Source organism: Cygnus olor, chromosome 7 (genome assembly GCF_009769625.2).
Source record: "Cygnus olor isolate bCygOlo1 chromosome 7, bCygOlo1.pri.v2, whole genome shotgun sequence".
NCBI classification, from domain to species: domain Eukaryota; kingdom Metazoa; phylum Chordata; class Aves; order Anseriformes; family Anatidae; genus Cygnus; species Cygnus olor.
In genome coordinates, this window is record NC_049175.1 from 30,828,250 (window position 1) to 30,855,684 (window position 27,435).

Consider the following 27,435-nt stretch of genomic DNA (forward strand, 5'->3'; position numbering starts at 1 on the left):
ACAATTATAATTCCAATGTGGACAAAATTACTATAAAATTATTTCAGATTATTTTCAATTCTCAGGAGTTACTACCGTAAAGTCAAGATATGTAAAATGAAAGCTATACCACACACCAATTCCTTCTGTGTCAGACCACAAGCCAGAAACCACTCCGGGGTGGATGCTTAAGCACATGCCTGGTTGGTGGTTGATACAGAAGAGGTTTTATAATGTATTTCCATCTGGACCAAAGCACCAGGAAAAAATGAACAATGGGGATTGCTGCAAATGTTCACTCTCCAAATTTCTTCCACTGCTCTGCATCTAGACACCCCACGTCTCAGCAGGCCCAGCATAATCTCAGGAGTGGTGAGGTGGATGTTGGGGTGTCTGCCCACCCACCGGCCAAGCATTATCTGCATTCAGCTCTAAGAATGAGGTTCAATTTTCCACTAATGACATACAACATATCCAGGTCAACGTGTAGTTCACAAGTCCAACTTTTGCATTGAAATAAAACATACTGAACAGTTAGGCTTGCCCTGAACTCTTGCCTGAGCAATCATCTTTGATTCTTTCCTCAGCCCCCTAACTACAGGAGGTTCATTCAAGAACTTCACCTCATTCCCAAAGAACAAAACGGAGCAAGTGGGCAGGGTGGTGTGGGGAACCTTACATGGTTTATGGCAACAAACAAATCCACTTTGGCAAAGCACCCCTAGGGGATAAAGCCACTCTTGGAACTGCCCCTCGACCTCCATTACAGAAAAAGTGCAGAGAAGAAGAAAAGTTACATAAATACATTCATTTTCTTACTTAGATGCTGATTGTCTATCTTACGAATTCTAATATAGTGTCATTATGCAAACAATTAAGTAAATACCTCCAGAAAGTACATTGCTAATGCATCTAAATTAAAGTGATTTCTTGCTGGTGTGATTTTTACCATATCTAAAGATGTACTTTGGGCAGGGGATGGGGAGTGGGGGGAGGGAGAAGGCAGTCAGCATTGCTAATGAAATTTGGTTCAAAATTGCTGTAATCCATTTTCTGATGAAGTGGCTCAGATGCATTTTACACAACCAAAAATATATAACACAGAGATAAAAACATTCTTTAATAATAATGCACTTCTGATGAGATGGAATATAGAAAATTACACACTTGCTAAATTCATCAGACTAGACGCAATCAACAGAGCAGCGGAGGTCACCTTTCCCCTGCCCTTGCTTTGCTTTCATAAACAATCACCTGAAATGTAATGCAGTGGTTGACTTTTTCCATTTGATTTAGACACTGAAATGCTCATTATTGTTTTATATCTCACGCAGGACAGTTCTAAAACTTGTTTTCCATTTAACCTAAATGCATATAAAAACTAGATATCAACAAGATGGTCCATGACTTACTGTTCCAAAACAGAAATTAAATTAAAATGGGTATTTTTCCCCCCACAAGGGCAGGAACTGTATTTTGCATCTCCCATATGGCTTACAGTTTTTGCCACTTCAAAACAATTTCACAGATCTACAAGATTATGCAAAAACATATATGGGACATGCACACAATATCAAGTTTTAACAAAAAAAAAAAAGAAAAAAAGGAAATCAGATGAAACGGAATCACCGTAGTTCTCACCTTAGAAGCCAAAGCCTCAGCACTTTCACGACACGTCTTCTCAATTTCAAGATGATTCTGAATACAGTTTACTTCCTCAATAACCATGTGAGAAACTAGGAGGAGAATTTAAACATTAGTCAGTGTTTTCCTGCATTTGACACATGCATCCCATGATCAGAAATATTACACCTTTTTCTGTTAACCTTCTATGTAAAAATTTCAAACACTGGGAAGTACATAATTAGAACATCTGTACAGACAGAAATTGCTTTGAACACTGAATATTTGGATGGTTGCTTTAAGCAACTCTCTGAAGCCATGCCTGCAGCCTTAGAGAGGGAACTGGAGAATTGAACAAAAACTTAAGGAAGTAGAAGGCCAGCAGAAGCCTCCCTGACCATCTTCATTTATTTCATTAACACCTGAAAAATTTATTTCATTAACATTTATTTCATTAACACTTGAAAAACTGTAGTCCTAAACTGGGGAAGTCGTAAGCTGTAGTCCTAAGTGGAGTCATATCATTAGGACTGTTCCTTAAGATTGCCATAGTAATTCTCCTGAACAATTGGCATGGATGCAACTTTAAAAATATTGATGTTTTGATCTTCAGAAACAGCAAGATTAACTCAGTTTACAAAGATATTATTCTCACCTTCCAGTCCTCGGGTTTAAATAGTATTTTAAACATCATCACAGTTGCTGAACACAAGGTAGAAGAAAAGCTGCAGGATGGATGTACAGCACAGACCTAGGGCTTACCAGGAAACAGAGAAAGGAGTGACCGAAGCCTCTATACTTGTGATGCCTCATGCAACACGTGCTCCAAAGAATCAGTTTAAATGACTAGCACAGCCCTGCTCCTTCCCCTCTTTCTGCCCTATCAGCTTTGAAGCCGGCTGTAGTAGCTGGGGTACGCCCTGATGGACGCAATACTGATGGAAATTCAACACTGCTCGCACTGTATGACTTTTGACAGCTTCAGCTGAACAACCCAAGTTCCACATTACCATATAGCTGTAGCGTCTCAATTGCTTATCTAAAGTCTCTTTGCACTTGAGTGTGCACTGAAGTGAGCGCTGTGGTCTCACACCCTGCCTTCACAATCCTACAGGATGAACTTGACCATGAAGTTAAAGAACAAAGCTTATTTTGTAACATAGGAGAACGATGCAAGTTAGAGGAATTTTAAAAGCACAAGTGCATTTTTGCTTGCGATTCTCCTCAACTTTCAGCGATGTGTAGGTATTTAACTAGTGTTGAAAGTCTTCTACGTGACAAAGTTTCAAGATGCACAGCGGTTCTGAGGCAAAGCAGGAAACCAAATTTCCCATTTCTTAGGATAGCTGGACTCTAATTCTGCAAGGCACTTCATGGCAGGTTCCTTTCAGCCCAGTGTCAGAAGTTCAGTGAGCAGAAAGGACCATTTTCAGCTTACCACTTTGGAAGAGGAACAAGGCTGGCAGAATACAGTAGGAATAAGGAGGACTTTCTCTAGTATTTCCTTCCATTTTCATGGAGATAAGGTTTAAAAACTAACCATTTCATACCACTGGATAGTATGTGCCTTCTGCCTTCTTCTAAGACTTTTGCCTAAAAACTGAAGAGAGATACTTAACCCCCTCTGATATCCAGAGATCATCTTAATAACTACAAAACAGGCCTTTTGAATAGGAAAATGCAGCCTGTTGACAAAGTCTATTTATGCAGCTTTACTGATGCTTATCCAGCATTAATGAACATTATAGTTAATGACACAGGAAACCAGCAACACATTGGAGTTTGCTATGAAATCGATAGCTCCATGCAAGAAATAAGGTATATAATATATAAGCAGTTTTCATGGTGTTCCTTAAATTGTCTGATCCAAAGGCCTGGGGCTCAAAAACCAGAGCTTCTCTCAAGTGCTGTCTGCTAACTCCCCTTTAAAGCAGGAAAAAAAAATAGAGCAGGGGAGAACTGGGAAATCTTGGTCCACAAACCGTATTCACAAAGTCTTCTAAGAGCAGAACCACCCCACCTTTCTTTGGTTGTCTTGGATTTTCATTTTTTTTTCTGGCTTTAGAGAAGTTATGTGCTCCAAGCATGCCATACACGATGCTACATTTAATCTGGAAGAGGAAAAGCTTCAGGTAACACATACACATCCATACCGGTTCTGCTTTCATTCCACCTAGCTCTAGGAATTTGGAGCAATGAAGTGCTTCAGTCGGGATGAGGGACCAGCGGAGAGACAGCGCTGCTCCCATTTCACAGACGGGAATCGAACGCCCTCAAGCAAAGCCAGCTAAAGTTGGGAAACAAGGATCGGGCTCACATGGTAGAACTAGAGATTACTCTTGGTTCATTTAAGCTTAATTAACCTGCAATTATGATTAACTCAGGGGAAAAAATTCTTTCAAAATTAAATACAAAAATATATTATTTCCTAAGTCTGTCCAAAGTTCTTATTATGTCAATATTAAAATTCATAAAGCAGCACTAAGTGGCCTGAAACATCTCTAACCTTGACAGTTTTTTTCAGGGGTAATAATAATCCGCAGCAAATGCAGGCCAACCAAAAACCACTTAACTAATTAGTAGTTGCAGTCACCGAGAAAACATGAATCAACACTGTTATTACAAGTGGCACATTTGAGTGGCATCTAATTATGACTTGATGAGCACGATACTTGCATTATCAACATTACTACTGCATCCCATCAGGGACTAAAAGCCGCTGATGGCATTGACTGCGAGAAACTCCCACTCAATGGTACTGCAGCACCCAACAATCTCCTTGGCAGGGGCACCCTCACTAAATGACATGTTAAGCGTAATTACTGGTAGACATTGTAAATAAACAGGATTGGAAGTGAAAATTGTACCAAGTGCATAAGACACAATCTGACACATTGGAAGTGGCAGCCTTAATTGAGAGTTTCTTTGACTGCTCAAGATCATTTCAACTGCATTTCTCGGAGGACAGTGATTATAACTGTGGAGACAGACGGCATAATGGTATCAGCACTGCTGACAGAGCAGTGAATTAAATTGTATCTGCTGTTGTGTGAAAGCCTTGATGAGAGGTACAGATCCTTAGTGGTCTTATCATTATAACACAATGGTCATGTTGTCATCAACCTTGCTGGCTCCAATTGAAAAGAAATGATTGTGTGTTGAAGCTTTCCCCCCCACCACCACCTTCTATCTCTTGTGCTCAATAGAACCAATTTTCAGAGAGCTATGAAATCACGCAATAGGGCCTAAAATGCAGCTGCTTGGCATACAAACGGGGCCCCATTAAACTGGAATCACACACAATATGTGTTTATGCCAGGAGAACAAATAGAAGCTGAGTACAGGCCAAGTTTATTCACAGACACAAAGCCGATGTAGCTCTTCATCAATATAATTGCCTTTTATATTGTCGTTCAAATAATGGGCTCTATTATTGCCTTAAAATCCTAATATTCCTGGCATTTTATCACTATGTTTACAAGGTATGTCCTTTAAAAGTGTGAAAGGAAGATAAAAGAAACCTATAAAATTTTACAACATCAAATATTACTTCAAATTTTAAGTCTTAACTACTTGACATTTCCTGCCACACTCTGGTATTCCTTTATCATAACAAAAACAAAACAGGCTGCAATTTTTTCCAGAGGAATTAGACTTCTTAGAGAACATTCTTGCCTCACAGAATAGTTATCTAAGATCATTTAAGGCAGTACATGATTCCTGTTGATCTTACACTATTTTCCATAATTGTATCATATGAACAATTATAAAATAGAAGTGAGCAAATTCCTCTATTAACACACACAAAAGTATAGACCATGTGATTTCCTTATCCTGCATTAACTTCATCCACACTTCTAATGCTTCATCGTGCAGTTCACCGTACTGGCACAAACCAGACATAATAGACCACAATCCTATTGTAATTGTCTCTTCTAAGGAGCTATTCCACTAGAATACTTCCACTCCCATTAGATGTGCTTTGTTGCTTCCAGACACCGTACAGCTTCAATAGAACCATTACCATAAAAGTGTAAAACTGAATATTGATATTCTCACAGCCCAGACAAGACAGAACTTGCCCGAAAAGTTATCAAGGGACATCAGTGCAGCCTAAAAACCTTTAATGGTATGCCTATGCTTAAAGTAATTTTTCTCTGTCTTCATAATAAAAATATTATTATCAGCAGCAGCAGCAGTTTCAGCAGTAGGGTCAAATCCTCCTCAATTCAAGCACATATTATTCCCAATGTCACTTGCAGAACCCTGGTGAGTTAGAGCCACATTTGTACCACTGTGTTTTCACCACTCTGCACCTTACGAATGGCTACCTGGGTCAACCTGTAAGTGCTGTGACACCAGTCAGTTTGACGATGACCAAAGTCTTACCAGATTAACTGCTTCAAACGAGGCTTTGAAGGAGAAACAGCAAGTGGACCTCGCTCTCAGCATTCTTAACACTGCTTTATAGTTTGCAGATCTATATTCATAAGTCTGTAGAAACAAACTTCCACTAACATATCAACTTACTTTTCTGGAACTCCTCCAGTTTCTTGACAGCCTCATCTCGTTCTTGTTTGATTTTGTCACACTAGGAAAAGAGAAAACTGAAGTGAAACACTGAAACACCAGTTATTTTAATTAGCAGTCAGCCACAACATGTGAAAATCAACAAAGATCAGCTGCTGAACAATAATGTACAGAAGCCTATCAAAGCATCATTTTTGCTTTCAGGCATATAGGATTGGTGGGAGCTCTAAATAAAAAAGTTGTTACTCAGAGTATTTCTCAATAAAAATGACAAGTTATACTTGATTTTAGGCTCCAATTCCAAGCTACTCTGGAAATATTTTAGAAAAGCCACATTTATCCCAGACTGGTATAAACAGTCATCCATGTACCACACAACAGAAAAAGTAATATTTTGCATGTCATGAATATGCTTTAAGTCTAGTTTCTTTAACACAAATAGATTTAGCCAATGCTATACATTTCCATACCTACCATGTGCAAAAAAATACCCCAGACCAATAATAGGGACATCCCTCTCAGTTTCCTAACACTGTGAGCAAAGAGTAACCCTTGAGAATGGAAGGATACTCTTTTTCATACCTTGATGATTTCTCACCACCTCAGTTTTATTAATTTTCAGGTTAATGCTAACACTACATAGGGTTGCAGCCACTGATCTTATGACAAAAAGGTTTCTTCAAGGAACAAAACAGACATTAAATAGACTTTTCTAATAAAACCCCACTTATAAGCAAATGAAAGATTCCAGAGAAGTGAGTAAACTTCACAAGAGCCATAGTCAGTGATTAACCGCACTGTGAAAACCCCATGACCCAAGGGGAAGTATGACTGGCACATAACGTGTTTCACGCTCATGGTGCACCGGGCATTCTTCCTCACATGCGGCTGTGCATGTTCAAGATCATAAACTAACTTCTGGAAGAGATCTGTGTGACTGAGTTCCTTACAGCGCAACTACTCCTGCAATTACAAGGATGCCAATCACTGGAACAGAATTGGGAAAAGAAGAAAGCCGAAATGATTTTGCTCGATTTTCACTTTTTCCACATGAGGACCCACTTTGAGCTGGCTGGGAAAGGAGCCTGCTGTTAAGTAACAAGAAGGGAGACAGCGCGATTCAAGGGCAGCCAAATTCAAGAGAGCCCTTCTGTCAGCCCCAAGGAACTTTGGATGAGGCCCAAAGAAGGATCAGGGGGAGGATGCCATTGGTGTCGCCACAGGAGTAACCTCCACGCTGGCACTGGAAGCCGCTGCCGACGGCCGTCTGGGAGCAGCAGGAGCTGCCCTCGACAAGCAAGCTCTCCTCTCGCGGCACTGGGGTGATGAGACGAGGGACGGCGGCTGAGCAGGAGGGAAGGTCTGTGAAAAAAGGAAGAGCTGCAGAAGGAGCAAGCTGTGCCGGACGAGGACTCGCTGTTTCATCCGACGCTGTGGGTTGTTAATAAAGAAGCAGTTATGGTTGTCCTGCATAGGAAAAGTGGGGAAGGGAAATCGTGCATGAATCTTGCTGCTTGCTGCCCTCCCTCCCAGCTTCCTCAGCAGAAATGTGTCTTACCTTACCAGTAGAAGCACAGTCTAAGAACAGAAGGCAGTAAAAGACCCAGAAAGGAAGTTTTTCTGACTGTTCCTGCAGAGCACAGCTGCACTGCAAAGGGGGAGCAGTGTGAGCCACTGCTGCTGCCTCTTCACATTTTACAACAGAGACACTGTACCACTCTGGCATACTTCACCCACGGACTTCTCTGTGCTCTGCAAGCTTACAGCCCGCTGCACATCAAGTGAGAAAGTGCTTTTAATGCTCAGTTAGGAAAAGAAAAATAGGATTTTAAGAATAGCATTTTAAAGATTTAATCTGTTGCCTGCGTAAATCAACAAGATACTTCCCTACTGACGGAAACCCTGACGGACAGGACGCAGTACGCTCCCTATCCCCGCAGTAGAAGAAACTCCTTTTGAAATCCTCCAGTAACGTGCTGTAAGGTGTAACAGCTTTCCCTGCACAGAGAAAGGGGAAGTTAAATGACCTGTTCCACTTCACCTTGAGTGCTATTTGCAGAGAGCTCCATTTGGACCGCGACAAGCCGACTATTCTCCGGATAGCTACACGTTTCTCTGCACAATCAGGGTCTGCAGGTTTGGGGCTTGGCAGAGCAATTCCTGCTCCCAGTTGCAGCTTTCTGAATATTTTCCTTTTGCTGCTACCGTGCTTCAGAATGAAAGAGCAGGAAGAAAAAGAGAATGGGAGATTGTTGCCCTTGCTGAAATGATCAATGGAAAGCACTTTGCCTTTTTTCTTGCAATCAGACCTGTGCAAGCAGGGCCACTACATAGTCCTGCAAAAACAAAAAATTGTTTATCTCCAATTTTGCTAAAAATTAGGAAAAGTTGAAATTGTCTTTAACTACCTGCACTGTTTAAAACTTGAAATTATGTAAACTGTTCATATAAAATAATTAAGATTCACAATAGCGAACACTATCCCCCCTTAAAAGAATTAGATCTTCGCTTTAAATCATGAGGTATTTACAGATATCAAATTTAGGTGTGCTAGCTGCTCTCAACAAAGCACAGGAGCTGTAAAAATTCACAGCCACCTCATGTCAAAAAAGCAGTCTGAGGCATATAGAACAGAACTGTTAATTAACCAGCATATAACTCATCCTAAATGTTAGAAGAGTGGTGTTATACTCCTGTAAAATACACTGTTCACTTTTCACATTCAAGTGCATGAATTGTTGGAGAGAAACATTTTTCAAGCATTTATCTCCTTGTCAGTAGTAACTGATAGCTCCAAACTCAAGAGTACCCTCAAATGGAAAAAAACAGCAGACTACTCCCAGACTGTCAGTCATTCGTTCTGGTTTTAATCTGTTAAGAGTTCTAGCTTCTCTGCAGAGCAAAATAAGCTTTTATATCATTTTGCTTCCAATCTTTTTAATCTAATATTTATAGCATCATTATCCCAATAAAAACCAAGGATAATAGACGACATTTCAGTCCTGAACTAGCTGCAGGAGTCATTGTTAATTACTTGGTAATGAAAAGTCATCGCATTTGTACTTTCAGAAACAAGTCACAGTTCAGTTTCCAAAATTCATTTTGCAACTAATTCCTTCTGATTCTTCATCTCTAAAGAACCAATTTCAGGAGCTTTGCCAGCCCAGCTCCATTAGAGATTTTTGCCTTTAGGCACACAATATGAGGCAATACTTTCAGCTCTAATGCAGAGAACTGACTAACATGCTGACTACTTCGAGCAAATCATCTACGTGTCAAGTAGGGGTGTTCACACCAAATACTGCCTATACAGCAAGGTGATGGCAGTAGATGGACTCGGCGTGTACTCGGAGCTAGCACAATACCAAGAGAGCTCCATGCCAGCACGGGATCCTGATACCACACGACTATGTCGGGTAGTCAGTGAATGCAGCCACGCAATGAATGAATGCAATGCAACTGGAAGGCTGGGGGTACACAGGTCTGCACACCCGCTCCCACCCACCTAATGACCCTCTGCCACTGATTTCAGGGGGACAATTAGTGGGTTTCTTGTCTATTCTCATCTAACAGTCTTCTATTTTGCCAGCTACTTTGTACATAAGGTCCTACTGACTTCAGAAAAGGGCCTTCAAAGGGCAAAAACAAGGAGGAGACTGTTCAGCCCAGATATTAAAATGCAAGAAGTTCACATGGTAGCCATATCGTCAATTAAGCCATTGCTAAGCAACACAAGATACATTCTGTCCCTTTTACACAAATTGTAAAATTTATGCAGATTTAATGCTTGCTCTAAAATTATGAGTTTGGCACAGCGTGCAAAAGTATCCTATGACATTTGCTATGCTCCTTGAAAGAATGAGCATGTCATCGAGGCAGAATCCCTTCTCTGTTCCCATTTGGTGACAAAACATATAATCCACTCTGTATGTGTGCTTTAACAGAGAAAACACCATGAATGATCTATCAGAGATACAGTATTACACCTACTGTTTGGGAAAGCTGTCTTGCTTTTTTTTTTCCTCCTACTGGCAGAAAGACAAAACACTGTCAAAACCAGTGTTCAGAGTCATTTCTGTCTGATTAGCAAGTAGTCAAATATTTATTCATGATCTGACTCTGAATACGTCAGAACTGCATATTAACTACACGTGTGTGCAACTGAGCACTAGTTACCTATTTATTTCTTTTTGTGAACTATTACACATGCTTAGTTGGTTACTTCAATTCAAAGGGTGACCTAAGAGAAGTAATCTGCCGATGTCATTTTTGCTTCTTTTTTTTTTTAAGTACTTAAAAATACTGATAAAAAAATGCCTGGGCTAGTTTTGTCAAAGACCCCACCAGAGCTCTCCAAATCAGCAATTTAAAAAAAGGGAATCGGCAAGAGACACTGTGGATCAAAGATCTGATTTTTTGCTCCTGAATTTTCAACGTTAGTAGCATCCTCTTAAGTGGTAGCGTTTTGAGCAAAGTAGCATACGTAAAAATCAATTGACTTTCCTATTTTGAAAAAAAAAAAACGAATAAAAAGCAAACAGTTTCAAAAATTTTCAAAAATTAAAATTACACGTGATTTTAAGTTAGCTGCCTGCAAGGCGCTTAGTTCCTTGTTTCTAATATAAAGTAGGACCATTGTTCCATTAATTAAATGGACATAGCTCAGCTTCCAGAGCCACACAGGTGTCCTGGTGACTTAGAAAAAAATTCCACTGAGTGTGTCAAAAGCGTATACACACAGACTATCATCTAACTCCATGGTACTTTCCACAAATCATCTACAAATCTGTCTTAAAAAATTATCTTACCTTCCTCCTATCAATGCAATTGTGTCCCTAATACAGAGGGAGTTTACACTCATACTGACTGACAATGGCAGAAATTGTAATGGAATTTACTTGCAACTTCCAAGATCCACAGATAGAGGTACCCTGTGCTATAATTCCTCCAGATCAGGTTTAACCCTACAAAGCATAAACTAAGATATAAAGTTACAGAGGCGTTAATGAGCTTTCAGGATTACCCAGCCCTCCAATAGTTTTTGCCAGTATTAGCACTGTAAGTAAACATAACCATGAACTCTGTATCAGTAGATTCTTTTCACGCAGAAGAAATGCACCCAGGGCCTCCCACTTAACCACTTGAGTCCAAGCACTTAAACCATTAAGCAGAACTGCTTACATAAGCTCACCAACCTGCGGGATGGAGGTTCTCACACCCCCCATCTTCTAGTTGGGCAAATGAGTTCAGCACGTGCTCGGTGCTGGAGGATGCCCAACTGTTGTGCAAGCATTTTGAAAAACGTCATACCAGGTTTCCAAAGAAACCCACAGGAGTGACTACAGAGAAGCAGTTATAAGAAAGAAATCTTGTGAAAAAGAGGAGTAAGGAAGAAAGAAAAGCAGAATGCAAGTAGTAAGCTCAGAACATTTCATCTGGATTTTGGCAGCAATTTTTTTCATTTCAATTGCCTCTGAAAAAAATTTTGTAAATACAAATGAAGTTCAAGGAAACCCTCCTCAACAACCCCTGCCCTTTCCCCAACATAAAGAAAGCTTTGCTGAAGAAACACCAATGCTAGCAGGAGTAAGTTTCAGGACAAAGCTGGAGAGCTCCTTCTCCATGCAGCAGGCAGTCCAGCTGTGGAACTCCTCACACGTGATGGAAGTCAAGCCATCAACGTGGGCTCGAGGGGAGACACACACAGAACACAGACAGCTCAACAAGTCCCTGGGCTACAAATGATTTGGAGGCCGGGAGAGCTCTCTGGGGAGGTTATTCTACACGATCTTACAGCCCTTACAGACGGGCTCGTGGTCTGCCTCAGTTTCACCCTCCTTTTCTCCTGAGCGCTAGGAAGTTAACTGCCACAGTCTTCCAGGTAGTGAACACTGAGGACAGGTTTCCTGGGATATCTGAGGGTCTGGTACAGGACAGCAGAATGGGAATGCAGTAACAAGCACAGCAGAAGAGACAAGAAAGTCAGTAGGTAAGGGAATGAAGCAGAATGTGCTGAGCTCAGTGGATGTAGGCATAACGATTGCTCAAATGTGAAGATAAGCTTCAAGTTTTCTTTAATAATGAGAAAGTAGTTAAAGGACAAGGTTACAGCCTTGAATTGCAACATTTAAAACAAGCAGGCTAAAACTGACCCCTTCAGAAATGACTTGACAAAAAACTAAAACTAAACCTACATGCCCTGGCAGCTAATAAGGATTTGAAAATTAACATACAGCTTCCATCTTCAGCTCACTGATACTGGAGAAAGGGGAAATTTCTGTTTGCAGTACAGAGTAGCAGTACTGCCACTGCCCTCCTCACTATCCAGAACTGATAAGAGACTTTCACTGGCCACAGTTTCTTTTGGCAGGTATCTGCTAAAACCCTTTTGCACGTTGACAATGGTTTACACAGCACAACACTGCCATCAAGCCTCTCTCCAAGTTCTCTCTTCTTGCTGGTTTCCTCACAGAAAAGAAGCGTCTTCGATGATCAAGAGTCCCGGGTGAGAAGAGAGACCTGGCCGAATGTGCTTAATTTCCCTACTAGGAAGACAGCTTATCGTAATTACAATAGACAACCTAGAAAGTGGATGTTATTTTTGTACTACAGGACTTACACACATTAAAAAATAAAGCCTGCAGTAACATATGAAGTTCAGTCCATACATTCAAAGTCTCTTTTCAAGTTAGACAGGCATACATATTTCACAAAAGGATATGTGATGCACTGCAAATCTGTTTTATGCTGCAGCACCTCTGTGCAGACTGAGATAAGACATCTTCCTCTCCTATTAAAAGGCATTTTGTGGAGAGAGAGGACTGAGTATCTTCAGGAATCATATTCCTACACTCTGAATTTTTAGAGTGGCTGAGCAAGGGCAGGGGTTGTTCTATTCTGTTTTCAGTCAGTTCCAGTGTGCAAATCAAGTTGTTATAAAACATTGATTAGATCTAAGGGAAACAAGTTGTCCTAAGAATATCTAAACACTTTAGTTGTTCCATGCTGACACTGTAACCACACACAAACCAGCTATAGCAGCAGTCATCTAAATATACATACACACAGTTATAGCAACTTTTCTGGAGTAGAACATCTGGAACAGCTGCTGGGAGTTACTTACATTATCACCTAAAACAAGAAGCACTGATCAGTGATGCTGTTGGAAATAATCAGCTGAGCTCACAAAAGCAGAGGACAACCTCTCTCCATCAATAAAGTGTTCTGATACGTAGCACTTTAGTATTAAAGAAATAATCCTTGGATACAAACCTCCTCTTTCGTTTTCTTATTTTCTGCTCTAAGCTCTTCATATTCGCCAATAGCTATAGAAGAAAAATAAAGAAAAAAAAAGGTTAACACTGCAGTCTCTCTTTTACTCAGATTAGCTATTTCATTCATTTTGAAACTCTTCTGGCTATCTACACAGACTTCTTAAATAGCATGGGTCATAAACTTCATTAACAGCCTATGGATGCACAGGATATCCTTTTAGAATTGAAGTAATTGGAAAGTGTCTGAAAAAGATGGTGGCTCCCAAAACTATCAATTTTTGATCAATGGAGAGTTAAACAATCTTATTGATTGAGTTCAGAAATTACAAGGTGAATGCACTGCCTTGCAGACACCGGTTTAAACCCGCACTGGCTCAGGTTACAGATCAATGCTAGAAAGCATGGCTGGTGCAGCGCTGTTATGCATACATACACCTGCGTACCTCCAGAGTAGCTAGGCACCTTCTACGTTTTTCTTTTACACCCCACGATGGAGACATGAAAAGACTGCATGAGTTACCCAAGATCACACAAGAACTCAGCTGCAGGGATCAGCAGGGAAGGGATCAACCTCCAGGATGTGGAGGTCCGTTGTTTCAAACCAGTAAGTAACACGCAGAAACAGTTAATCGGCTACCAGATAAGCTTCCAGTTTAAAAAAGGCACACCAAAATATACAGTAAACCACTCATTCTACTACCTTCATGCCTTATTTATGTATACCTTCTACATACCTTCATTGCCACAGGCTCCCGATCCTATTGTTCTTTCAGCGCGTCCCATACGGACTGTTTGGCCTTCAAGGCCATAGAGATTTTATTGTTACTGTAAAGAACCTAAGCACCCTTCACATTTTTTCTTGTATGTAAGCAAAAGCTACACTACTATACCAGTGTTATTTTAAGCCATCTTAATTACAAATGGATAAAGGGTTGGAATATATAGTTTTCAGCTGACGGAGATGTTGGATATTTCTCTTAAACTTCACACCTTCCCCTACATCTGAAGGCATCAACATGCAGAGTCTGGTGGATTAGCCACTTGAAAACCTGCTACTCCCTTCTAGCTTAAATATCCAAACTTTCAAACAAGCAGCTCTTAGAAATAAAGTTCCACTTTGCACTACTGTTCTCCTCTATCCCCAGTGTTTCAAAATCTGTTGAAATAAAATTAATGCAACTCACTTCTGAAAGCTAGGACCAAGACACTGCCGCTCTGCTTGCCTTAGCCATGTCTATCACTCTCATCACCAGCACGGAAATACATCAATTATTTTATTATTTTTTTAAATAATAATCAAAGTACCCTTCTTTTCTCCAAGGTTACTTCATTTTAGAGGTGCAGGAGTGAGGTACGAGGAATCTGGGATTCAGAGGCAGCTGTAGCTCCTTGGCTGGGATTGTGCAAGAAAGGGCACATAAAGTGAAACAAGACCTACTTCTCGCACAGGAGTGTAAAAGCCATGCCTCTCGATCACCATCCCCCTGCTAAGCCATTTCTGTGGTCCTCTTAGGAAAAGGAAGGCAGAGTTTTCCAGCACCTGGCACCGAGAGGCAAGAAAAGGATGCCAGTTGTATCCCCAGATACAGCCTCTTTGAACTTGAAAGCTGTCGGTGCTTGCGTGCCTTTCTTAAGGCAAACTGCTACTTGCCACGCACCGCTTTGCGAACGACTGAAAAATGCAAACGCAGCCTTGTCCCACCCTTGACAGCTCTCCCCACGCGCTCCACAAACCAACAACTCTGAAGCCGTAAGCCCTTCAGGCACGAGAACAAGTTACCGCAAAGCACACCACGAGATGAACTTACACAACGCCCTGGCACCCCGTGTAACAGCTCACCTCTGCGTGATGGGGAACCGAACGGCACGGTCGAGGAAGCCCTTCCCTCTCGTACTGCAGATGGTAACGCACGACACATTTGTCAAGGCATAAAAAAATCATCAGGTGCTTCATGCCAGGCTTGTGCTGCAGCCTTCTTTGGTGTCTTTTTACCACGGCCACCCCTTACTGTCATTACCAATGATCTTTTCCTTCAATACAGCTAGCAAGCAGGAAGGTTCCAGTACCTTATTTAACATCCTTCGTCATGGAAAGCAACTTCTGGATGATGCTTCCACACAGATCCCACCTTTGGGATTTTCAGGATTGGTTTATTAAACACTAGTGAAGAAACTGCTGTTTTCACCAGGCCTGGAAACTGAGATACTAATTTAAACATGACCACACGCGTTTTCTGCTGTATATCAGCTTCTCCACAAAGGCAGAAGAGAACTTTGAAATTATGAAGGGCAAATGAAAAGCTGGTGGATTTGTTATGCTTATTTTTTAAATATTAGAGGTGGGTTTTTGTTGTTTTATAGTGATTTTAGAGAAAGCTTTTCCAGTGTTTTATGTACAATGAAGTTTTGAGACCGCCTCAAAAAAAGTCAAGAGCCTGGGTAAGGTTCACTGAAGCACTAACCTGCACAAGGGTGGTAACGATCTCGTCACTCTCAAGCCAATACCAGCAGCAACCAGGCATCACTTTATACGTTGCCAATTTCAAATAGATCATTTAGCCTTGAAAACCTCTTTGGCAGACTAGAGGTGTTATCCCCATTTTGATAGACTGACAAACCACATACCCTGTTGTGTGAGGACTTGCCTAACCCTCCTCTGAGAGCCAGGAATTTCTCCTTAATCTGTGAAGGCTTTCACACAGCACACCTGATAATGGCATCTGAAAACTTCTTACATCTCCTCTTGACTCATTCAGATTATGCTATACTTAAATTACCCTAGAATAAAGATTAGTGGTGAGTGAAACAAACAAGTGAAGATGCTTTACCAAAGGTGCTACTAAAATTCCAGAGCAACTATACATCATTTTCTTGAAAAATCTTCACTGTAACACATACTGACAGTAAAAATCCTATTTTGTAGTCACTAGTCTCCAGTGAACCCTGAAGAAGCATACCAAATACGCATCAGATACCTTGAGATACTGCCATTCTCTGGCACTGACTTCAGTTTATCCTGAACAGAATTATTCCTGATACACAGAGGTCTTACGGAAATAATCAGCAGGGTCCCAATGACACTTCTTTGCTTCAGACTATCTTCACGCAGGCGGAGGGCAATGCTACGAGTTGATTTCAAGACTAAGGAAAGAAAATATTTGGGAAGAGGAGGACAGAATATTTTGGGCTACAGCTCTTAACCCACCCAAAACATACTCGTAGCCAACCTTGTTCTTATTTTAAACTAACCAAAGCACAGAACAGACAGCACGGGCAAACACAGCCTGCTCCTCCTTAACACGTCCTTGCTCGCTCACCAACTGCTCCCTGGCCAGGACGGGCTGTCCTGGAAGCACCCATCGGCAGACTTTGTCGGTACTCAATTAAGCAGGTAGCTCTGTGTACCACAGCTCCTTTAATTACAGCTTAGTCTTCCGATTTTTAGTTGTCAGCCTGTCTCCCGAACCTGGACTTGCCAACAGAAGATAGGTATTATCTCCATTAGATGTTTTTATATTACTTACTTACTGTACTACTTACTGTGCTAAAAAGCACTTATTACTAAAACAAGGTCACAAGAGGAGAAGTATGTAATGACTATAATTCGTAACGAACAACCAGAAAAGACACCTTCATGTATACAGAGCGAGATGGTCAGACTTCCCACTCTTTTTATAATAAAAAAGTTAATCAACCTCCCTTCTAAAGCTGCATATTAAAAAATAGGAAGAAGAAAAACCTTAGAAATGCTGCATTCCTATACTTTAGCTTTTATGTTGTAAACCAGGGCAGTCTTCAAGCAGACTGAGGTCCCTTCCGTGTCAAATCAGCACATAATCCAACCTCAGATTCAGCATTTCAACCTCACTTGACCAACAAGCAAGCAGAGCTGTCCAAAAAAGCAGGGCATTCCCTCGCTGCTCCCTGGACTGCAGGCAGGCATGTCTGTGCGGGCACAGACAGGAGCCAAAGCCTGCAGTGCCCTGGGTGAGGTGAGCTATCCTAATGGAGTCACTTCGCTGGGAGAAGGGAACTCACACCTGGCCTTTGGCAGCTTCGGACGGATCCTTAAAGGGAGAAGGACCCCTGTAGCAGGACGACACCAGAAGCTTCGTCGGTGTGGCTCCTGCCGCACTCCTCATATCCCAGAGCACTTGGAAAACAGGGAGTGGGGCCAAACCTGCTGCACAAACCCTCTCTCAAAAAGCAACGACCTGCTGACGAGCAAAGCGTGCGCAAGGCCTGGGAACCGCTGCCAGGAGTGAAAATAAAGGTCAAAAGCACTGGATTTTTCTATCGTTCCCCGTTTTATGCACAAAGGTCTTCTGCAAAGATCCCTTCTGCTAAACCCAGGTAAACCCAGCAGGATGCAGCGTGGCATTGGTGGCACTAGCCACGTGCAGGCTGTAAGGTTGAGATACCAAGCAGTTCTTTAAAAGAAAAATCACATGTAAGTATATAAAGGCAAGCATTAAAAATGAAGACTAAGTCAGATACTGCATCCGTGTTCCCACATGCTTTAATTTTACTCAAATCTGTAGAACTATGTACAAAGGTGTTTTTTTTTACTGAGACTCCAAATTTGTATCCTGCAGTCCTACGGCTCCCTGCATGCCAGAAAGGGAAATTAAACATACTACAGGCTGGTAAAGCCTAATCAGCTCATATGGAAAGATTTGCCTTCACAAGTTTCTGAAAACCAGGCGGGGTTACACACAAGCAACTGAAGTGGGAAACGCTTGTACACTCTTAACAGATGAAGAAAGCGTTCAAGCAGGAAGGGTTTTGCTGGGGAATGATGGCTACTGTGTACAAAGGCACACACAGGTATGTGGAATAAAATCTGCAGAGCAGGTGACTACAGAAGAGAACAGAGCAGCCAACAGGATATCCTACCCTGAATAAAGAAATTCCCCTGGCCATAAAAGTTACTCCTCTGCCACAAAGAACAAGTTTGTCAAATTGCATTAAGAGCTTGTCAATGTCACATGCTGTAAAAGTGATACCCTGAGATGTTTGTGCTAGACTGGTGGTCTGTCCTTTAGAAGGCATATTCAACGTTTCTGGCACTTTTTTTTGTTTTTTAAAGAGAATGAGCAGATCTAAAAAGCAAAAAACCATAGGTACAATGTGTGGGGTTAGAGACGGGAAATCATCACGCTTCATCAAAAAAGTCAACAAACACAAAGTACGATAAGACCTTTCAAATAGGTGAAGAAAATCATGTTTAGTATCTGTGTAGTTAACAGCAGTAACTAGTTAACACTAGATAACTACAGTAATCTAGCAAAGTCGCCAGAAATTTGACTGTGATAGTGGCAGGTGTAGTTTTATGTAGAGTGTAACTCCAGATGTTGTGGTTGCTGGCTGCTGTTTTCATCCAAACGAAGATGTGACCGCAACTGAAGGCATTTCTTTAAGAGCAAAGTTCTGGCAGTGCCAATCAAACCAAAGACAAACAAGGCAACCTTCCATGCTGCAAATCGATCACGGCTGGGGCAGCTGCTAGGCTGGTTTGCTGGGTCCTACACCGAGCCATTGGTAAGGCAAGGTTTTGCCCACCTCATTTTGTTTCCAGAAGCATTTGGTTTTCAATTTGAGTCTCACCCATCGGGATTATATGGGCCAGTTAAATGGAAACGTGTCCTGCTGGAGATATCACTTAGAGTACCTTTAGGTAACACTAATGTTTACAGCAGATCTGCTTTATCTAATCAAGCCATCTCAAAGCTATTTAAAGTATTGTTTGAGTTTTAGTTCTGTAAGTCCTAACTATCAACACAGAGATCGTGTTTCTCCACGATGCTCAGCTCAGACTCGGTAACAGAGCAAGCTGAAGAAGGAGCAGTGTCAGGTATCCAACTCTAATATGCAGGACTTGGAAAATTCGGCGTGGGTGAAAGACAAGCACATCACGCTCACAGACAGCCTCGGCGTCCTTGCCGCTGCTCAGAGCCCTGCCCAGCAGCCAAGTGGATTTGCCCAGCCACCAGTCAGTGTCACAGCTGCCACTGACAATTGCGTGGCTGCCTTGAAACACCTGCCTCAGGTGCGATCTGCTGACCTTGCCTGGGAAAAGGATAAGCAGCAGTAGAAATGTTACAGCCAGCAGCCACGTACGGGCTGCTGCCTTCTCCTCTGCCTTTCGCATCACCTGCCAGCCCGTTCAGTTACCCGGCGTTACGTGCCAGGTTGTTTCTCAAGACTAGGAAAACACATCCTGAAAGAGAACCTGAACAAGGGCAATGGAATGAACGTCTTCAAACTCCTTCAAATCAACGGGCGCTATCCAGAAACCTGACAACAGGCCAGAATGTTACAGTAATCTGAAGCCATGTAACGCTTTAAATGCTATAAATACAGGACTCCTGAACAGAATGTACACCCAGCACCCCAGGCGTTCAGGGACTGCAGATCCTTCCATCATCTGCACTTACTTTCAGAGTAATATTATCTATACCTGAAAGTGGAACAGAGGAAAAATTCTAGCCAGCCATACAATTACAAAAACGCTTGCTAGTCTCACAACAAATTACTAACACTCCTAATTTTGGGGAACATCCATCAAGAACAGAGCCTTACAGGTCAGGATCTGCCTGTTAGTTTCTGTTTCAGTAGCTTAAGAGGATCTAGGACAGCCAGTGCTTGAGTTACAGCATCTTTCCTTTGAACTTACTCTTGGAGTCTCATAAACTTTCTTTACACATCAGCGGTGACTCAGTCTACCAGAGCAGAACACTTTCAGATTTCAAAACTGAAACCCCAGTCCCACTAAGTCAACAAGAAAATTCTAACCAATTTCAAGAAGCTAGGATTTCTCTGAAGAGTAACCCAAACCTGCCTTGTTAGCAACTGATTATTGTCATTTTAACAACTGTCGTTTTGGCACGGACAGCTCTTCTGGAGCCAACAGTACTGGAAGGATGCAGTCAGTCAGGAAAAAAACAGCTTTTTAGCCTTATGTTTTGGTCTCACGGTATAAATATGACCATGAGTTTTAAACCACCTGTAATCCTTGAAAGGCAGAATCTATCTGGGGCAGCCAATAATTGTGAGTTTCCAATACTGAGTGTACGGGAACAAGCAAAAAAAAAAACAAATGCCAAGGCCAGTGATCACAGATATCCACCTTAAGTTTGGTTCAGAGAAGCTCCTGTTTAACCAGACAAGGTAGAAACTGTTCCAGACCAGCTTGGTTTGGACGTAGACTGACCAGGGGAGGTAGAAAAATGGGCTACCTTCTGAGTATCCAAGCTCTTTTCCACACCCCTTCTTACGGAATACAAAATATTACAATGTTTTAGTTTTCTAACCAAACACCACACTCGTGGAGCCGACCATCCATAAGGCTGAAGCACTGGACTTCTCTGCCGGATAGTGACTCACACGGGGAACCTGACCAGCCCAAGACAAACGCGTTCATTCATTTACACTGGAGCTACAAAGGCTCTGCAGAAACTCACGGCGTATCAGGGCTGGCCCTGAGCTACCACCGGGAAGTTTGCACACCAGTGAGGACTGGAACGGGAGGTGCCTGATGGGTTGGTGTGACAGGCCCTGACACACAACAGGCGCAGATGGACACAAAGTTCAGACACAGCAAGGAGCTTCCCATGAAGGTAACCGTCCAAAGGAAGCCCTCGGTGCGGCTGGACTTTCACCTCTCGAAGCTGGCCAGCCCTGCTGCTGAGGTGGTCTCCCAGGGAGCTGCGTGTGAGGGTGCAGACACCTAGGCTCAACGGTGTCACCCAGGGGTTACCAACCTGTCACAGCTGGTGGCGCGTCATCAGCCTGACAGCCAGGCAGGCCATGAGGTGTTAAAACCCGGGTTAACAGCACCCCCGGCCCACGCACGGAGCCCCTCACCCTACACCCCCATCGCTTCGGTGCCCACCCTGAGCAGGTGGAAAGCAGCGCAGGTGCGGGCAGGCGAAGCACCTCCGGGGGGGTCACCCACAGCGTGTCAGCTCCCTCATTTAATCCCCAGCTCCCTCGTTCCATCCCCAGCTCTCTCACATTATTCAGGCTTTTTGTTTTTTCCCCTGCAGGGGCCTAGAAGCGAGCGGAGCCCGGGCCGGAGCCGCCCCCAGGCCGCGCCCCGTCCCCCGCCGGCCACCCTGAGCCCGGGGCGGTACCGGGGGGAGCAGCCGCTGCCCTAAGCGCCAGCCGGGGGCGAGCCCCCCGGCCCAGAGCCGAGCCCGGCCCGGCCCTTACCTCGCTCCTTGAGGCTGGCCAGCAGCTCCAGCTGCTTCTCCTCGTCCGAGCTGTTCATCCCGCCCCGCTCCGCTCCGCCGCACCTAGCGCCGCTCGCACCTGGCGCCTTCCCCGGGCGGCGGCCGCAGCCCCGGGGCGGGCTCGGCGAGCGGCCCGGCCCGGCCGGCTCTGCACATGCCCAGACTCCCGCGGCGCCCCAGTGAGCATGTGCGGGGGGCGGCGGCGGCACCGATCGCTGCCGGGCCCCGGCACCGCCCGGCACCGCCCGGCCGGCTCCCCGCCGCCCCACGGCTCCCCCCGGCCCGAGCACGCGGGCGCCGGGCTCACGGGGACTCCCCGCCCGCGCCGGGGGTCCCCGAGGGGTTGGTGGCGCTGAGGGGACGGTGGGAGCCTTGGGAAGGCAGGACAGGCAGTGGGGTCTGGATAGTATGGAGGGGTAGGAGGGAACCCCCCACACACGGCACGGGGCAGAGGAGATGGACCTACTGGTCCCGTTGGCCTTGTCCTGACGGGACCTTGTCCTGAAGAGCGAGCACGGCCATCCAGAAGGGAAGCAGCTGTGTGCCATCCTACAGCCCAGCTGTGGGGCTTTTGATGAGCACTTTTGCACGCTTTCAAAGAATCACGGAGTCATCTAGGTTGGAAGAGACCTCCAAGATCACCTAGTCCAACCTCTGACCTGACACTAAGAAGTCCTCCACTAAACCATGTCACTAAGCTCTACATCTAAAGGTCTTTTAAAGACCTCCAGGGATGGTGACTCAACCACTACCCTGGGCAGCCTATTCCAATGACTAACAACCGTTTCAGTAAAGTTTGTGTAGAACAGCCTTCTACTTGGATTGACGTGCCACCCAAAGGAGTGGTGGGGGTGTAAAACTACTCTTTGAGCTTAGCATTGGTACATTGAAAATGAAGAAGATCAAAAACCAACCAACCAACACACTGTTACATTACTGTTTCCAAGAGGTTTAGGGAAGCAACTGCAGGCCAACATGACCAAAACTTTTGGACAACATCAGGGCAGAGGGCTTTGACAGAAACCACCTTTGCCTCATTCATCTGAAGTTCTGCCTGCTGTTCTCCAGTTTGAAAAAGATCCAGCAATGAGCTCTGCATTGAAAGAGTGACCCTAGCCAGCCCATCTGAAGGCTGATATCAAATACACACCGTAGCTACACTGCAGAATTTGGTTCTGCCCATTTTATGTTGAACTTCAGAAACTCAAAAGCCAGAAGTTTGAAATAAAGTTACTGCTTTTGATGTTAACTAGCCAAATGCTGTGCTACACCCCGTTCACAGTGCACAACACTAGAGTGAATTTGAAGTAGATCTCAGTCTCCAAGAACTCTTTGTCAGTCACACTGAAGTTGTGGCCCACAGTAGTGGTGAACTGAACAACAGTCTTCATATTTACTCTTTAAGCATGGGAAAGGCACAGCTCATCCATCTCCCTTGGCAAAACCCATAGATCACCATGGCTGTCAGAAATCTACACATCACAGACATGGCAGCATTAGTTAGAAACATCTGTGAAGGAAAGGAAGAAGACCTCACTACAAATTGTTGCTCAGTCCTCCTGCCTCCTCCTTCCCTGACTGTATACTCTAGTCTTCGTGACCTAATAAACCTTTAAAACATGAAGAGACTTTGTATTGATATTTTACAGTGTTATCTGTCCTAGGCTGGTTAATAGCATGTGTAACATCCCGGAAAGGATCACAAAGAGCCATGTGAGCTGTACCAGTGTCTCAAAGGGTGATATGCTCAGGTACGGCATGTGGAAAGCTCAGAAGCTAGTCAACTTGTTTTGAACTAGTCAGCACAACACACGTTTAACTACACAAAAGTGAAATTATAAATCCATGCTCCTAGAGAGAGTCATATGCAAAGAATGGGAAATTACCTTGGAAAACAAAGGCTCTGCAGAGGTCGTGGGAGGCAAAGCGTGCAAGTAATTACATACATGCTGCCAGTAAGGTGCTGCAGCAGAAGAACTGGATGTTCGCTTTCAACCAGAAAAAAAAATTGTTCTGTGACATTGACAAGACCAAAATAATGATACTGTATCCAGTTCTTCAAAAGATGGTAGAGTCATTTACAGAGAAAGCAAAAGAGAAAAAAGCAATCCAAGGTTTGAGGAGAGGACTTTGCAATGAGAGACTGCAAACTCCTGGTCTTTTTAATTGAGCAAAAATGAAACAAATTATTTGATTATGTTAATTTCAGAGGAGAAATCATTGGTACTTGAGGGCTTTTCAGCCTAGTGGAAAAGACTCAACTGCATTCTGTGTCTGCAACCAGAAGCTGAACATAAAAACTACAAGTAAAGTCACACATCAATAAATGCCTCCATTTTGAAGAACACAGAGGTCCTATTTAAGTCTTTGGAGTCCTGGGCTGACCTCGGTTTTGAATAGCCCCCACTTTAAGTCAGAGCAGTTTTGCCAGTGTTTTCATTTTTAGCATCCTTTCTTGGGCTGCCTGTTGGCTTCCCTTCAGCCACAGGTTTCATTCCAACTCCCCTTCCCTTTGCTGATATCATCCCCTCCATTCCCAGACCAATTTCTTTCATACAGTGCCGTAGCAGGATTTGCAAAATAATCATTGTAGGGTTGCTTACTGTGCCAAGACACCGGACATCTTCATCTTGCAACAATGTTCTGTCTGTTGTGAGCTGCCAGAAAGGCATAAAATCTCTTTGATATTCACAGAGACAGTAAGCCAATTCTTCCATTATTTTATTTATTTATTCAAGTTAAAGTATTAGGGGTCAAAAGACTTCCCTTCCATAACTTCAACATTGCAGCTTGAGCATTGTTCTTATTGCTGTTATTCATTTAGACCTACATCAAGTTACAGTAAGCATTTAAAGCAAGCGTGTCCTTGTTGCAGACCCTTTTGGTTGCAATAGTAGGAGGGATGCCACTCTAACATTGTTCCTCAAAGGTATTAACTAATTGTTCATCAAGCTTTGTCAAATAGGCTTGCTTCTCAAGCTAACTTTTTCAAGTTAGCAGACAGCAGAGAAATGAACTCTTACTAAATTTGCTAATGTAATTGTTGTACTTGCTAATGGACCTTGTGCTCTACAAGGACTTAACACCTCCAGTAGCATTTCCCCCAATTATGAATTCAGTTCATTGTTTCCAAGTTACTTTAAATAAGAGTCTGTAATGCCTATACTGTTCTGTGTAATAATGCCTACATTGTGATCTGATAGCCGATGCTATAAACCATTAAGATCATAAAAGTTTGCGCAGGCACTTCAAGCATCCAACATGGGATTTCACAATGTTTAAATAGGGATTAGGTAATTATTGCTTCCTGCAGCAGAGAAAGAGAAGCAACATTGTACTTTGAACATAAATAGCCAGTTTTCAGTCACAGCATTTCAAGAATATTATTTCTGCTTTGTTAAACTGGAAAGCTAAGTCTAAATGTGTTTGAAAACTTGTCCAGTTCACAGGCAGCACCAGTACTGGGGGAAAAATTGAGGACTGAGTCACTTTCTACTGGAAAATCCAAGTCAATGGATGACATCAAGTATATCCACATCCTTTTGGAGATGAAAATTCAGATGGAGTCACCATATTTTTGTTATTTTTATAATTTTGTCACAGACTGTGCAAAGTTTTGAGAATCACAGGTGCTACTAGGTAGGAAACTTTTAAAAAAATATAGTGAAGTTTAGAAGCACTTTAGAAAGTGGGATTAATACTCAGATCTTGTCCAAGTGGAGCAATGATTTTAGCTGGTTATCATTCTACACAACTCTATACTATTCTACACAATTCTATACTGTTCTATACATATGCTTTTCTATACGGGGATGAGTAAAAATGAGTGCATTGTTTGGGGAAGTTAAGAGTAAATTAAGTCAATATGTGTCTGTAAATAAAAGAGAAATACTGGACGAATACGTACTTAAGACACCATGGTTTCTTCCTATTGTGCTTAGGTCTGGTGGGACATCAGAGAGAAAGCATGTCAGCTTCTAACAACACACTTCTAATTGAAACACAGGCCAGCTGTGGAGTGTCTGCAAGAAAAAAGGGTGTATTTGGGGAGATTATTTGCTGTAGAGAAAATTAAGGGAAAGAATAATAATATATAATAATAAAGACTATCACAAAGTTGTTAAACTGTCCTCAATAACCATTGGATTGGAGAATTGACAATTAGTGCAAGGTTTAAACTGTAAGAGTGGAGACAAGAGGGGCTGGATATTTAAAAAGGTTCTGTTAGTGCAAGCATTGGAATAGGCTACAAGTGAGGGGGAAGATGAAATCTTCAGAAGTTTCTAACAGGTTTATAAGGCCCATGGGGCTTTGCCGTTCTGACTGCCTCTGTGGGTGATGGGACTGAGAGCAAATGTCACTGCTCTGCCTCCAGCTCCCATCATCCACACCAAAGCAATCCCATATTTCAAGGCAGGTTCACATATACACAGGAACTGGTGAGGGACTTTGACTAAGCTACAAGAGGGATGGGAGAGAAAACTAGAGCTCAATGACAATACCTCCTCTCTGCTGAATCTTTCAACATGGTAATCCAAGCCAGATATTCGGAAGGGTTTGCAAAGTCTGTGTTCTGAGGGATGATTCAGTCTTCACAGATCTCTGCTCCCACCCCTTGTTATTCACAGATGATGTTTATAAGCTTTATTGGAAATAAGACTGACATTTGTTCAAAGCCCTTTGTTGCTGTTCCCCTTGCAGCAGGACAGCTTTATTCCTTGCACCTGCTGCTCCCTGGGCCATGCCCAGGTCTATGTGGGCTCCCCAACTTGGGATTGGGTACAGCCATGGCTCAGCTCCTGTCACAGAGGGGCACCAACAAGCAGAGTCCCAACCTAGGTGCATCTTCTGGGGCAGCATCCCTGAGCAAGAGCAGTGGGGGCAGCAGCTCCAGGCATTACCTTCTTGGCATAGAATCATAAAGGTTGGCCTCCAAGATCATCTGGTCCAACCACGACCCTACTACCAATGTCACCCACTAAACCATGTCCCTAAGCACCACGTCCAACCTTTCCTTAAACACCCCCAGGGACAGTGACGCCACCACCTCCCTGGGCAACCCATCCCAATGCCTGACTGCTCTTTCTGAGAAGAAATGTCACCTCATTTCCAACCTGAACCTCCCCCCCCGTGCAACCTGAGGCCATTCCCTCTCATCCTATCACTAGTTATCTGTGAGAAGAGGCCGACCCCCAGCTCCCCACACCTTCCTTTCACGTACCTGTAGAGAGCAATGAGGTCTGCCCTGAGCCTCCTCTTCTCCAGACTAAACAACCCCAGTTCCCTCAGCCGCTCCCCACAGGAATTGTGTTCCAGGCCCTTCACCAGCTTCATAGCCCTTGGAGCCCAGGACGTGCTCCAGGGCCTCAATGTCCTTCTTGTGGTGAGAAGCAGAAGAGCTTGGCCACTGCCCTTCCCCTGCCCACCATTGCTGCCTGGCTTCCTTCTCAGGCTCAGCCCTTTCCATAACAGGCTGGCCACAAGCCTGTCCCTGCGCCTGTTGACAGAAGAACAGAGCGGGTCTTATGTTCAGACCTGCGAGACCAGGAGGGACAGTGCCAAAGAGCTAGGTACATTTGAAACTTTTGATGTTATTCCCATTTTTTTTTTTCCCTCACTCTCCTGATCACAAGCCAGTTTGAGACTTCCATTGCTCCTTCATTTCTTCCTGCTTCTGCCAGGTTTTGATATTTCAGGAGGTATTTGCTCATCAGCTTTTGGAATTTTTCCAGAGGTTCACATTGCTAACTGCAGCTTTTTACTGACTTGCTCCTACCGATGATATTTAATATGAT

The 27,435-nt window shown here is 43.3% G+C and overlaps 1 protein-coding gene across 2 annotated transcripts in view; it reads right to left on the bottom strand.

The window, feature by feature from the left end:
* SHTN1 (shootin 1) overlaps positions 1–21,787 on the bottom strand; it is a 61,700-nt gene extending 39,913 nt beyond the window's left edge. Inside the window, exons 1-4 of one of the 2 annotated variants that reach the window (XM_040563922.1) lie at positions 21,621–21,787; positions 13,405–13,457; positions 6,133–6,193; positions 1,621–1,715 (exon numbers count right to left, since the gene is read on the bottom strand). In XM_040563922.1, the coding sequence (XP_040419856.1) occupies positions 1,621–1,715; positions 6,133–6,193; positions 13,405–13,457; positions 21,621–21,678 (267 nt within the window). In that variant the 5' untranslated portion in view covers positions 21,679–21,787. Of the gene's footprint in view, positions 1–1,620; positions 1,716–6,132; positions 6,194–7,690; positions 7,956–13,404; positions 13,458–21,620 lie in introns of those variants that run through there. The other variant, XM_040563921.1, reaches the window with a different exon arrangement.
* Between the last annotated feature and the right edge of the window lie 5,648 nt (positions 21,788–27,435).